Source organism: Phaenicophaeus curvirostris, chromosome 7, assembly GCF_032191515.1.
Source record: "Phaenicophaeus curvirostris isolate KB17595 chromosome 7, BPBGC_Pcur_1.0, whole genome shotgun sequence".
Taxonomy (NCBI): Eukaryota; Metazoa; Chordata; class Aves; order Cuculiformes; family Cuculidae; genus Phaenicophaeus; species Phaenicophaeus curvirostris.
Genome location: NC_091398.1, coordinates 72,245 through 85,700, shown reverse-complemented (window position 1 = coordinate 85,700; position 13,456 = coordinate 72,245). Strand labels below are relative to the sequence as shown.

The 13,456-nt window shown below is 40.8% G+C and overlaps 1 protein-coding gene across 2 annotated transcripts in view; it reads right to left on the bottom strand.

Moving 5' to 3' along the window:
* TFPI (tissue factor pathway inhibitor) overlaps positions 1-10,721 on the bottom strand; it is a 30,882-nt gene extending 20,161 nt beyond the window's left edge. Inside the window, exons 1-3 of one of the 2 annotated variants that reach the window (XM_069860470.1) lie at positions 10,523-10,721; positions 10,205-10,265; positions 2,688-2,807 (exon numbers count right to left, since the gene is read on the bottom strand). In XM_069860470.1, coding sequence (XP_069716571.1) covers positions 2,688-2,807; positions 10,205-10,265; positions 10,523-10,651 — 310 coding nt within the window. In that variant the 5' untranslated portion in view covers positions 10,652-10,721. The remainder of the gene's footprint in view (positions 1-2,687; positions 2,808-10,204; positions 10,266-10,522) is intronic. The other variant, XM_069860469.1, reaches the window with a different exon arrangement.
* Positions 10,722-13,456: the final 2,735 nt, after the last annotated feature.

The window sequence follows — 13,456 nt, the reverse complement described above, 5'->3', positions numbered from 1 at the left end:
AAAACAATACCTTTTCCCCTGACTGCAGGCATAATAAAAGACTCAAAGTTCACTTTCAGACTCCTAAGGATAATGTGCAGAACTGCTTATTAAAAGCACATCCTTTTAATTAGCAAGTTAATTGATTTCTGTATTATACCTATGGCTCAATAAACATGAAAGACAAAAGTACTATTGCACAGTTGTTTTCATGCCACAACTACATAAATAAAATTGGGAAAATAAAACTTTTTCAGATATATTTCTGATTTATAATGTAAAATATTTTCTGGTTTCATTTGCTTAGGTTATGGGTTCCCAGCCTTATGAGGTTCCGTGGTTAACTTAATTATAAAAATACACCATGATCTTTCCAGGCTTTCTCGTAAATGTCTCTCTTTGATAAGTGATATAAACACTAAGCACCTTGTCACTAATGAATAGCTTTATCTCTCCATCTTTGTCACTTTGACAGCTCCCCACCCACACACTGCTCTTCCCATCCTTTCTATACACAATCACATTTATTCCTGATAAACTTGCATATCCAAATACAAAGTGCATTCAATTTGTGAGTCATTTTCTTCAGGCTTTAGAACATCAACTAAAGTGCTCCAACTACATAAGGTATTACTGAACAATATAAAAAAACTTAGTTATTTTCATATATTTCATTTTAGTTATTACCCTTATTTACTGGTGGAAAAGTGACACAAGAAAACAAATTGAGAATTCCTTTTTATCCCATTGGACTTGATTTGCAACCATAATTATTACTGCAATTTGTATTCTAATAGGCAAAAAAATGTCTTAGCTTCACAAAGCACTTGTACCCACTGTGGTCCAGAATGATTCTGTGATTCTGTGAAACGTATTAAAGTAAAACATGTCAATGTTTTATAACCATCTAACTCAGAAAATAATTATTATCAGTGATATTTTAGTCTACAAAGTTTCTACAATTAAATTCATTGAGACCAGAATTTTACTCTTAAGAAACCACAAATATAATTTTAACTAGCAACAATCTAATAATTTTACAGAAAACAAGAGTACTGCAAAAATATTTTCCTTGCAAACACTGCAACTCAGTCTTCAGTAGTCACAAAACCAGAGTACTTGTTAAATTTCCAAGCATCACATCTGATTACTTTTTTGCTTTGGAATACAAGCTCAAAAGTTCAGAACTGTTCCTCACACTGAATCAGTTACTGGTTGTATAATCTTAAATGACTGGTTATAAAATAATCAGTGATAAAATAATGCCCAATAAAGACTATTTAATTTCCTTGAGATTATTTTATCATTGTCTTTTATAAACAAAATAAGAAAACAGAGGGAAAAAATAATCCAACAGATTCCTAGTTCTGGTGGCAAAATGTGTTATTTTAACAAGGAAGATAATTTGGTCTTCATGAACTGAAAGCTTAGGCTAAGGATTTTTATGAAACTAGGAGCTGCAGGATAGACCAAAGATAAAACTGACTTTTCCCTCAAACAAGAAGGGCATTTATTTACTTCAGGGTTAAAGAGAAACAAATTTATTTTGTAGCCTTGACTATACATTCATGCTAAGCATATGCTTAATGGCACATATCTTAAATTGTCATGACTAATTGTGCCACAGCTCTAAAGCAGAAGCTTTATTTGTAGTATAGCCATGATTGTGCACAATTAATACTTTTGTCTCAAGGAACACTGCTGCACAAGGCTGACAGAAATAATTTTGATGGAAATCAGACAAGAAGTGGGCAGATGAAGTAGTGTCAACATAAAAACAGAAGTTTCCCCTTACCTGCATTCCCAGCTAGTCTTCAAAATCAGACCTGTCCAATGGGAGAAGTCTCAGCTGCATAGCTGTCTGCAGCTTAACAACGAGACCACAATTTTAAATCACTTTCTCGAAGGAAAGAAGAATATTTTAGTGTGGCCCAAAAAGTGTAGTTTTCCCTCATCTGTTTTCTCAAAATTGCTTGGGAGAAAATTAAAACATGTCTCTACCCAGCAGAGAAGTTTGATCCACCTTACTTAATTTCAATGAAGTGTATGTAAACAATGATCTTACAATGGTAAGAATCCAAGAGCAACCCCAGCTCTAACTGTCGTGCTTTTGAAATCAGTTTTCTTAACAAAAAATCTCTTTCTGGCTGGTGAGTTTTCATTTATCCAGCAATATGAAATCACTTGATGCTATACAAAGAGCTTCTTCAAATCCCACAAAAACATCTGGGGCAGTAACTGCATCATCTTTAGACCAAACTTTGCAAATTGACTGTGACTCAAGGGTGTTGTGCACAGGACAAACATAAGTCGACAATGTTATTCTTCAGGTTTCTTCTCCCTTTGCATGGGGAGGTAAAACCTGAGTCTGCCAGCCGTATGTTCTTTTCCCTAAACATTTAGCTTTACCATGGTTCCTAAAGCAGATCTTTAAGTAATCTTGACATCTAACTTGATGTTTGATGGGGATTAGAAGTTCCAAAAAGCATGGGAAACACAAGCCTTTACAGACAGAAATTTTCCTAGAGCTTAATGAAAAATTCTGACCACCTTCCTGTTAGTTAGAAACCAGTGCGTTTTTAGTTTAGTTCAACTTTCAAGTTTCCTAGAAAAATTCTCAAGTACAGAGTTTACATGTACAGTGCATTTTAATACAGTGCTTTCTGTTGTTTGAAATGGTTTTATGTGTCATTTTAGTAACCTCTTACCCAGAACATCCTCTTCTTCGTTGTCATCTATGTCAGTAGTTGCATGCCCAGCGATACAGACAAACAGCAAGATAAAGTTTAAAGTTAAGGAGCATCCCTTCTTTCTTCCTTTCATCTTTCCTGTGTAACATATAAATGACAATAAACACTTCAATCAAATTCCCTGAGTGCTCTGCAGGCATCACTAGTAGGGTACTGCACAGCCATATGGGCAGATGTACAGACTGGGAGCTTTGGAAATAATGTGAGTTGTATTAGTATGATTATGCTGTAAGCACAATGAAAAAGAAGACAGATTTATAGTTTTGCTCAGCTGACAGCAAGTGCCCTATCCCACCTCCAGTGCAGATTAGAGGCATTGATATTATTTTAATTTCAAGCTGCAATTGAAATCACCTCCCAGAATACATAACGATATAAAATGTAACACTTCATACTTTTAACGTCCTGATTAGTTCTACACTGCCTTTAGTTGGCCGGCATGTCCAGTTCTTCCAAGTAAGTTTTAACCTTTCTGCAGCCCCTAAATACCTTGCCATAAATGTAGCATTCTATTTTTAATAAACTTTTCATCAATTCATAGTTAACAAGTTCCTAGACTTCTGTGTAAGTTGCATTTCACAGGGGGCAGTATTCTGTACCTCGTAGATCCCTTATTGAACACCTCACTTAAGAGCAGAGCGATTATCTTTCACATGGCATCAATGCAACCACAGTCATTCACACAAAGAAATACTTTTATTCCACGGCAGCTGACATGTTCAAGTTGCCACAGAGAAGGTTATGCACACACATAAGACAGTGCCTCTGGAAAACCTTTTTTTTAACTTTTTTAGAAATAAGTATTTCCCAAGTAACTAGAAGTTCCTTAAAGGTGTCTGGATTCTAACTAGACAATTGGTTCAATATCTCCTTTAGCTGCCAACAGATAGATTCCCTGTAGATATTATTTTTCCTTAGAGTAAGAAAAGAGAAATTAAAGATCTAAGGCCTGGGAAGTTCCTAGCATTCAGATATTGTTCTTTGTCTTCAGTGGTTTTGTTTACATGCCTGTAAAGAGAGCACATCTGCATCACCTAAAACAGGACAGGAAGAGCTAAGGGAGCCAAGGGGTGACCTATCACTGTGCTTGGAATTATAATTTAAATACAGGTGGTGCTGGTTTGACATAAACTAGGCCAAATAAAAGCAGAAATATCACCAAATATTCAGAATTGATACTGAGATAGTAATATCTGTCACACTTTGCCTGACTCCTGTGAGTTCATGGGGATAAAAAAAAATTCAAGCCACGCTTTCAACTTTCAGTTTTGAAATTATATGGAAAATAGAAATTTTTTAAGCACACTGTTTTCCTTAGAAGGTTTTATCTGTAACCACTGGCACAGTAGAGACCATTAATAGAGGAACTTGAAAATTAACCACAACATCAGTTGCCCACGGATTAATTCCAAGCTTGCCCCTGAGCTCTCATTTCCTATATTTGAGTTTTTCCAAACATGATGGCAAAACTTTTGCTAGTTCTATTTTAATTTGCTTCTGGATCACTTAAGTTGAGGCCTTGGGGTCCTTCTTCCAGGAACCTGCAGGGTATAGATTTAGATAGCAAAATTTAGTAATCCATGTTTACTCAGTCATCCAATGTTCCCAAAGACTGTTCCCGAGGTTAAGAAAAATATAGGAAACAATCAACCAGAAATTGAAATCCTCAATAAGCTTCTCTTTTTCCATTTGAAAACAGAATTTTATATAACATGGGCTACATTATATAATCATCAGTGTGTGTTTATGAAGAGAAATTAGTGCATTTGTAGAGAGAACAAATTTTGCAAGGGTATGATATTTCGTTCCTCCACTCAATTCCCGTGTGTCCCTTAAAAGAGTACGTTGTCAAAAGCAGGGCTTCCTAGGGCTTGGGCAATTTCCCAAGACCAAAAATTTAGGGTGTATAACTAACTGCCTGCCTTCCCACAAAGTCTGCAAACACAATCTCCTTTATCTTCTTGTTAACCTTCCCCCAGGGCCACACATTCCCAGAATATTATGTCAGGTATGGGTGGGGGTGGGGTGAAGGTTTTAGTACTGAAATGTTTAAATCCTTCTGTATCTTAATTATTTCTTTTAATTCTTAAGAGTGAAATTCAAGAGGAAAGTGAACTTGGCACTGCTTTTTCAATTAAAAATCCCAAATCCTCTAGAAAAGTCCAGGTTTAATGGACTGATTTAATGTCCAGCTGCCCAGTAACAGAACTTTAAAGCTGCAAGCCACTTACAATACTGATTTTATTTCCTTTTTTAATGCATTTTTAAATTTTTTATTGTATTTATGTGGAAATCACAATTCAAAATACAGATGAACTGTGACACATGGCTCAGTAAAATATCAAATGCACACATTCGTGAACGACTGCCTGTTAAAATCTGATTGTCTAGGTCAAATCCTTAAAATCTCCAGGAGTAAATAGAGCCCCTTACCCAAGAATTGTTCTAATTTAGGACAGGCAAGAATCTGTGCAGCATTAATATCGGCTTTTCACTACATCGAAGTGCCGTTAATGCAAATTTCAGAAATTCCTAAGACATTTCCTTAGGAACTGGCACTCTTACCGCTCCCATGCTGCCTTCCTTTTGAATGAGACACTTTTACATCTATAAACGACAACATCGACATTACTTGTCAAAGGAGATCAAAGGTCTATGGGTAATTATTGGCACAGATTTATTCACTGGTATAATTAAATGCTTTTATTTGTGAATAATGCCACTAGTTTCCCTGAAGCTGGAATATATGTAGACAGAGCAGATCACAAGCAGTCAAGGATGTTCCCAGCAACAGATCCTTATCAACTGGTCTTATAACTACAACTTCTTATACTGCCACCTAAACACAGAAACAGCAGGAAACTCTCAAAGTTTTTTCGCTGAAGACATACCAACATAAAATTCTCTGTTCTCTGTGCAGTTTGTAGCCTCTGGAATCGGATTCTTTGATGTGTACATATATACATACACGCATATATGTATTTATTTTCACTTAGTAGTCTGTTCAACACTAATTTCTATAGTTACCAGAATCCTTAGAAACAAATATTTCTTCAGCATGGTATTTATCTCTAACAAACTAACTGGAAAAGGCAAAATAAAAGCTACCATTTCCAGTAGTAGCTAAAACCAAACATTTCAGAAAATGGCATAAAGTAACATTGTAATGACTGTAAAAGTGACTCAGGCACATTGACAGCCCAGGAAATGGAAGTGCACATAGAAAAAGGGGGATACAAGTAAACAGAGGAATAAATAACAGGAGACAGGACATGCTTAGTTAGAGGCTGAATTTAGCACAGCCTAAAATTAAAAAGGTCTCCTTAGACAGGAGTATGCCACCTCCAATATAAAACCAGACCTTTTCCAGTTCTATATACTTCACAGGCATTATACTTACCCCATGATAGCTTGTACTAAGCACGAGGACTTCATAGAATCATAGAATAACCAGGTTGGAAGAGACCCACCGGATCATCAAGTCCAACCATTCCTATCAAAGACTAAACCATGTCCCTCAGCACCTCATCCACCCGTGCCTTAAACCCCTCCAGGGAAGGGGAATCAACCCCCTCCCTGGGCAGCCTCGGACAGGGACCAATGACCCTTTCTGTGAAGAATTTTTTCCTAATGTCCAGCCTAAACCTCCCCTGGAAGAGCTTGAGGCCATTCCCTCTCTCCTGTCCCCTGTCACTTGGGAGAAGAGCCCAGCACCCTCCTCTCCACAACCTCCTTTCAGGTAGTTGTAGAGAGCAATGAGGTCTCCCCTCAGCCTCCTCTTCTCCAGGCTAAACACCCCCAGCTCTCTCAGCCGTTCCTCATAAGGCCTGTTCCCCAGCCCCTTCACCAGCTTTGTTGCTCTTCTCTGCACTCGCTCCAGAGCCTCAACATCCTTCTTGTGGTGAGGGGCCCAGAACTGAACACAGGATTCGAGGAGCGGTCTCACCAGTGCCGAGTACAGAGGGAGAAGAACCTCCCTGGCCCTGCTGGTCACGCCGTTTCTGATCCAAGCCAAGATGCCATTGGCCTTCTTGGCCACCTGAGCCCCTGCTGGCTCATGTTCAGTCGCTGTCAACCAACACCCCCAGGTCCCTCTCCTCCAGGCAGCTTTCTAGACAGACTTCTCCTAGTCTGTAGCTGCTCAGGGTTGTTGTGCCCCAAGTGCAGGACCCGGCATTTGGCCTTGTTAAACCTCCTGCCATTGGTCTCAGCCCAGCGGTCCAGCCTATTCAGATCCCTGGCAGTTTGGACTGGAAGTATGGTGCATGTTTTCAAATCTCCTATGTTCTTATTGATAAATAGTTATGCATTTAGAGGTCAGTTAACACACCAGAACCTTCTCTACCAGAGCCATTTCAGTCCTGTACATTTGTTACCAACCCAGCTGTGTGTAATTTTACATTGCACACATTACACACACAACTACTCGATTTCACTGAAGGGAAGGTGCTGGTTACTCAAAGCACAACAGGCAGGCACAGGAGGGAACTACCCGCCACACCGACGCCTCTTGTGACTGATTTTGACAACATCTGACTGTAAACCATTTGTACTTTAATCACATGCATCACATTTTGCACGCATACCGGAGATCAAAAAACAAGTTCCCTTGCTTCATCAAGAAAATTTAGCTCACCCCATCTTCCCAGTCAGAGACACCACAAAACATTTTACTGTGATGGAGGTACAAGCTTTAGATCATCATACAGGTTGGAAATGCTGTAATTGTCACCGGTGGGAATACCCCCAGATTCAGACTGCCTCATACTATCCCCCTAAATACTTAAAACCAGGACAAAGTAACACTGCCATAGAACAGATGGTGTGGTTTATTCTGGTGGCAGGGGCAGGGGCAGACCTGCAGCTTTCATCAGATGAGTCTCAGAGCAGAGAATACTTCACCCTCACCTTTCTACGTTATCTTTTCTCTAACTGATGAAACCAGAAATCATTTTTCAGACTCTCATTATGTTAGGGATTGTACAAATATAGAAAAAAAATGATTGCTTCTTAGCCAAAGTAGAAAAAGTTTCGAGAAAATGAAAGTGGACGACCTTTAAGGTCCTTTCCAACCCAATCCATTCTATGATAAAATGCTAATAAGCTCCTATAGAATTTTCTGTGAAGTTCATAAAAGCTGTACCTGAAAAAAAAAAAAAAAGCTATTTTAGTATAATTGCTTTAAAACTAGTTCTTTTGGAATGCTCTGTTTTCTGGAAGTCAAACTTTCTTGTGTCCAGATAATAAGCTGGGTCAACAAGTTAAAAAGCCCACTTTTCTTTTTTTTACTAAACAGTAAATCAAATTAACCAGTTAACTTCAGAGGTATACTCAGTTATGAACAGCACACGTAAGGGAATATGGCAACAGTACTAAAGATGGAAAATGAACAGCTGTATTAACAGCAACAGGAAATAATTAAGGAAATCCAGCAAAGGATTTATGAGAGAAAATTAAAAGGACTAAAAATATTTCTATTTTGCTGTGAAAAAAAAAAAAACTGTGAGAGAAAAGGAATTATACAATTCCCCATATGGTTTTGCTTTGTTCTCCCCAGAGGCCTCTGTTCCTTTTGTAAAGTGAAAAACAGCTTCAGAAAAAAACTCCACAGAAGTAGGTAGTTTGTCCCTATTTTTTAAGGTAGTTCTCCCTGGTTTCAGTGTGAAGAGCAGCTTTAGATGTGAAGATCCCACCTTCACAACTAAAGTTTTATGATCTTCTTGTCTGCTGGAGGGAGTCAGCGTGTGTGTGAGAGCAAGAAATATCTATCCTGTATTGGTATCTTTGGGAACTGTCAGCTTCTCCCAGCTCTTTGAGAGAAAGTATGACCGTTGGAAATGTATCCCAAACAAAATGCAATGGTCAGTACTGGAATTAGACAGGTTTTAAACAGTTTACTCCAAACCTGTGAGAGACAAAAGCCAAATAATTCTTGAGGCTTCTAAGCTCTACTGATGTTCTGTTTTTTTAGTACACACTTTATTTTCTTGCTCTCACACACACGCTGACTCCCTCCAGCAGACATTCTAAGAACAGACCAAACGCACACCAACAGAATCATGACAGTTACAAAGCACTTCCAGGCAGCTACTATCCGATGAGACTAAGGATCAACAAATTCCATTAACTGTTCTATCTATTCTGAGTCAAGAAGATCATAAAACTTTAGTTTACAGCTATTCTGCATTTAGAATGTTAGCTGCACGGGTTACAATTGAGTCTTCAATAGCAATATTAGTGTATGTGGGCTCTGCACTTCGAAGTTCATATGACTACATTGGACGGCTTAAATGCATTAAATCTCCAGATTTAATTGCAAACACTGCAACGGACAACAGAAGGACAAACACAAGGATTATTGCAAGCCACTTTAAAGCACGCTTGGAGATTCTCCAGCATAAAGGCTATAAAAATTTCAAAGAAATGGATTTATCAAGCAATTGGCCGTATAACTACTTCTCAGTGAACACTTCCACACATTTGAAAGGAGAAAAGGGCAGAGTGTGGTTTAATCATCTTTACCTCCACAATACTGCTCAGTGTGTATTAGACTCAAAGTAAACAATTATTAAATTTAGCTTAAACAATATTCTAGATTAATTTATTGTGGCTAAAGATACCTGCTGCCTTCACAGACCATCGCAGGCCTGGTAGAATTAAGGACTGAGCAGAAGATTACAAATGGGAAAGGCTGACAATTTTACCCAAGTAAGCGCGTAGCAATTCCTGCAGCGTGCCTTTGCCGTCCATATCTATACGGACAGCTGGGCTTCCTGTCTTTGCGTCTGTCCGTAAGACACTCAGGAAGGAAGCTTTATATCTTTACATGTTTTCCATTAAGAACTTTGATGACTAATTTCTGGAGTGCTAAGCCACATTGACCTTTCACATACATTCCGCATCCAAATTATTATTGTTGTTCCTACCCACTTTTCCCATTGTTTTTTTTCCTCATTCAAATTGCATTTAGATTTTCTAAAGCATAGTTATTTACACTTTAACTAACTTTTTGTTGTTTTAAATATAGGTTAGTATAAAACTGTCTTGCATCACAGTTACCAAAGATGAAGTTTACATCAGTGCTTCCAAGTAAAATACTTCAAAAATCACCAATAGTATTCTGGGTTGGCAGGGCTGGGGGAGGAGAGATCATGATTGTTGCAGTGGCTTTACTGTGAGCCCCATTTACTACCTCCTTCATTGCTCAAGGATTTTCAGGTTTTTGAGAATTTCAGTATACATCGTGAATGAAACTGGCTTACAGTAGCATCAGCTACGTTTGATTCCCCTAAAATGTTTCCACCACTCAAACATTAAGCGCTTCAAACGTTACAAGCCTTGAAAGGATCTGAAATAGTCTGGCACACCACTGTCTGAATTAAACCTCCCCTGAATCTACTGTAGGGGAGAAATTATTTTTAAAAATGAGAGCTTTTTTCCAGACTCCGGGAATTGATCAAAATTAAAACACTCACCTTTAGGATGGTTTTCTGTCAAAGAAACGTCCTGGGGCTCAAAATACCTCAGTCTGAGACTCTGACAACCAAAGGTTAGATGTATTAATAACCACTAAATTATATTCACTGTCCTAAATTTACCATGAAAAAAAAGATCTCCCTTTCTTGCAGCACTCATTGCTGGACTTTGAATCTAAATCTCTGACTACAGCATTTCCCACAGCCCAAACAAAGCACACTAGGAGATTCGCCTTTCTGTCATCTAAAGTTAAAAAAAAAAAAATTAAAAGAAAAGATCCTTAATCTAAAACTGAAAGTCTGTTCCGAAGTACTCACCCAACTCTGAGCCGCAGCTCCCGAAGGCAGGAGGAGTCGCTGGGTCCGGCTGCGATGCTGCCCCCGGCTCAGCCGGCGGGGTGTGTGGGGGGGGTGGGGCATATACACTAGTTTTGGATGAAGAACCATGCAAGTCCTCAAAGAATGTTTATTTTTTAGGTTATTCAACTATGACTTCTTTCAGGTTATCTCTTGACCCAAGACAGCTACATCTTACAAGACAATTAAGCATATCAATAAATTCTTGCAGCTCTAAGAAAGTGTTTATCCTTTCAGGTTATCCATCCACGTCTAGAGATTGCATATTCTCTCTTGATACAAGACAGATTGATATTACAAGATAATTAAGCATAAAAACCAGCTGCAGCAAAAGTTATCAATTAATTCTCACGATTGCCTATTTAAGAAAGGCACCGCGGTTTAGCATTGAGTTTCATCTGTGTGTTCTTACACAAAGCCGTGCTATGCACCAGAGATGTGAACTGCACTCACTGCTGGATCTGAACTGCGCTGTTACACAGAGGCTATTCTGCCTCCAGCTGGAACACTGCAGCTACTGACAAATCACATTGGTCGTCGATACCGCCGTGTTGAAGGATCACTGAGAGGACCACGGCTGAAGACAGGTGAGAGGATTCCTGTTGTGAGACTGAGACCTTGCATCTTGCAGATATACACGCAGATGACAAGCACCTTGGTCCTGGACACATGGGATGAGAATTACTCCCATGATGAATTAAACAGCAACAGAGACAAAAGTAACAGCAGAAGAATATTAGCTTCCACAGTAAGTAGCTGGAATCAATTGAAATTATTTCTGGGCAAAGACTAACAGGTGAGTTAAATCCACGTTGTAACAGATGGGCAGTTTCTGACAGTCAGTTAACAGGTTAACTCTCTGTTACACAGAGAGAAGTGCTCCCAAAGCCTCTTATATCTCATGCCTGTTGTTCTGACTGTAACAACACCTGTCATACTTTCCATGGCCAAGTCAGTAGTCAGCTGAGTGTACTATTAACTGGGTCATTAGTCAAACGGATTAACTGCCCTGAAATGGACTGGAAGCGCTTGCAAGGTAAAAGGGCAGTTTAAATGCTGGGGGTGGAGGTCTGCTGTGCAGTTACTAATTACCAGCTCCTAGCTCAGATAGCCTGAGGAGCAGCCCAGCTTAGGAGTCAGTCAAACAGAAATGGTCAGTCTGTCATTTGTGAGACACCAGGCCTCTGAAAAACATATTTGGGAGCACATGCGTTAAGAACATCAATGCTATCCATCAATCTCATTGAGTGTCACAAGTCAGACAGACCAGATGTACTAAAATGACACCACAAGTTAAAGAAATCCCAGTCAGTAAATTTACAATAGAAACAAACCCAACTTTTTTATTTTTTTTAAATGACACACTTCTTCATTTTGATTTTCTAAGAAAGCATCTTTGTGGATGCACAGAGATGGTTTCAAACTTACTCCACTCTACAAGTCATTTACAGATAAGCTGCTTTATTTTCAGCCATACCAGATGTGGAATGGTCTGGATTCACCAGTCTGTGCAAATATATCCCTAATGTAGGGAATAAGTGGTCAATAATCTGGTCAAAATTTACAAATTTTGTGCTTTTTTTGTTGTTTTAATGAGAAATAGATATTTTTTAAATGAACACGCAAAGAGGCTCCTGTCGCACCGTGGTTCCAGGCAGGGCAGCGGCCACGGCCACACTCACCCTGTCCCAGCTGCTGGATTCAGCCCTCGGCTCTCCCCGTCTCGTCAACTCTGGGGACCTGCACAGCCTCCTGCAGGCCATGCTCCTGCACCTGGGGCTGCAGGACCTGCCTGTCCAGGCAGTGGGCACAGCCTGACGCCCCTCCAGGGGAACACCCAGAGCCTGGTGTTCTCCAGCAAAGAAGGGGAGCAAGGTGGAGAAGCCGGCACAGGGTGTGAGCCACTTGCCTCCTTGAAAGATGCACAACCAGGGAGCACGAGCAACCCCCAGGTCGCCTCTGTGGGGCAGCTGGAGAAGAACGTGAGTGAGAGCGGCGTCTCCAAGGTGAGGCTCTGCCCGGTGCCCTGGGTGATTAAGGATTAAAGAGCTGGAGAAGGAATTGCTGGTCACAAAGATAGAGCGCGCGGAACAAATGCACAAAATGAGGAGTGAGTTTCTGAGGCCAAGGCTGACTGCGAGAGGGACTTGCACCCAACGATCCGCGTGGTCACCGAGGGAGCGGGAGCAGCAGCACAACGGGTGATGGAGCCAGTCAAAGAAATAAGGGCGAGAACTGGCACCTGCGCCGGGAGCTGCTCAGACTCACTGAACACTCCAAAGTCCTTAAAGACACCAAAGTCCAACCGGGAGAGCAGCAGCAGCAGCTTCTTTGGGAGAACAAACACCTTCTGAACGCAGCACATGCGCCACCAGCTCCTCCCGCGGGGGGCACACGGCGCAGGGAGCAAACCCTCCAGCTCCCACAGGCTGGGACACATGCACAGACCCGAGGAGCCCGGCAGCGGGGGAGGGTGTGCGGGCAGCGCCGCGGGAGCTGCTGCTCCGGGCGGTTCGGCGCCCGCCGGGATCGAACCCGCGACGGGAGAAAACGGTGAAAACGGGAACGACGGCAAAAAGAGCTTCGCCCGGCTCGGTGCTGCCGTGCCGTGGCCGCGGGGCGGTACTGCAGCCCGGGGCGGGGGGGGACGACTCAGTGCTGCCGTGCCGTGGCCGCCGAGCGGTACTGCAGCCCAGGGACCGGGAGAGGGGGGCTCACGGGGTCCCTATCATTGACCATATAAGGGCAATCTGGGCAAATGGCCATGAAAGAGAAAATTGAGCGTATAAGGGAAAACTGGGCCAATTGGCATAAATGGTGAAAATAACAGTATAAGGGCAAATTGACCATATAAGGCAAACTGGGAAAATTGTTCATAAAATGGTAAATCGACCA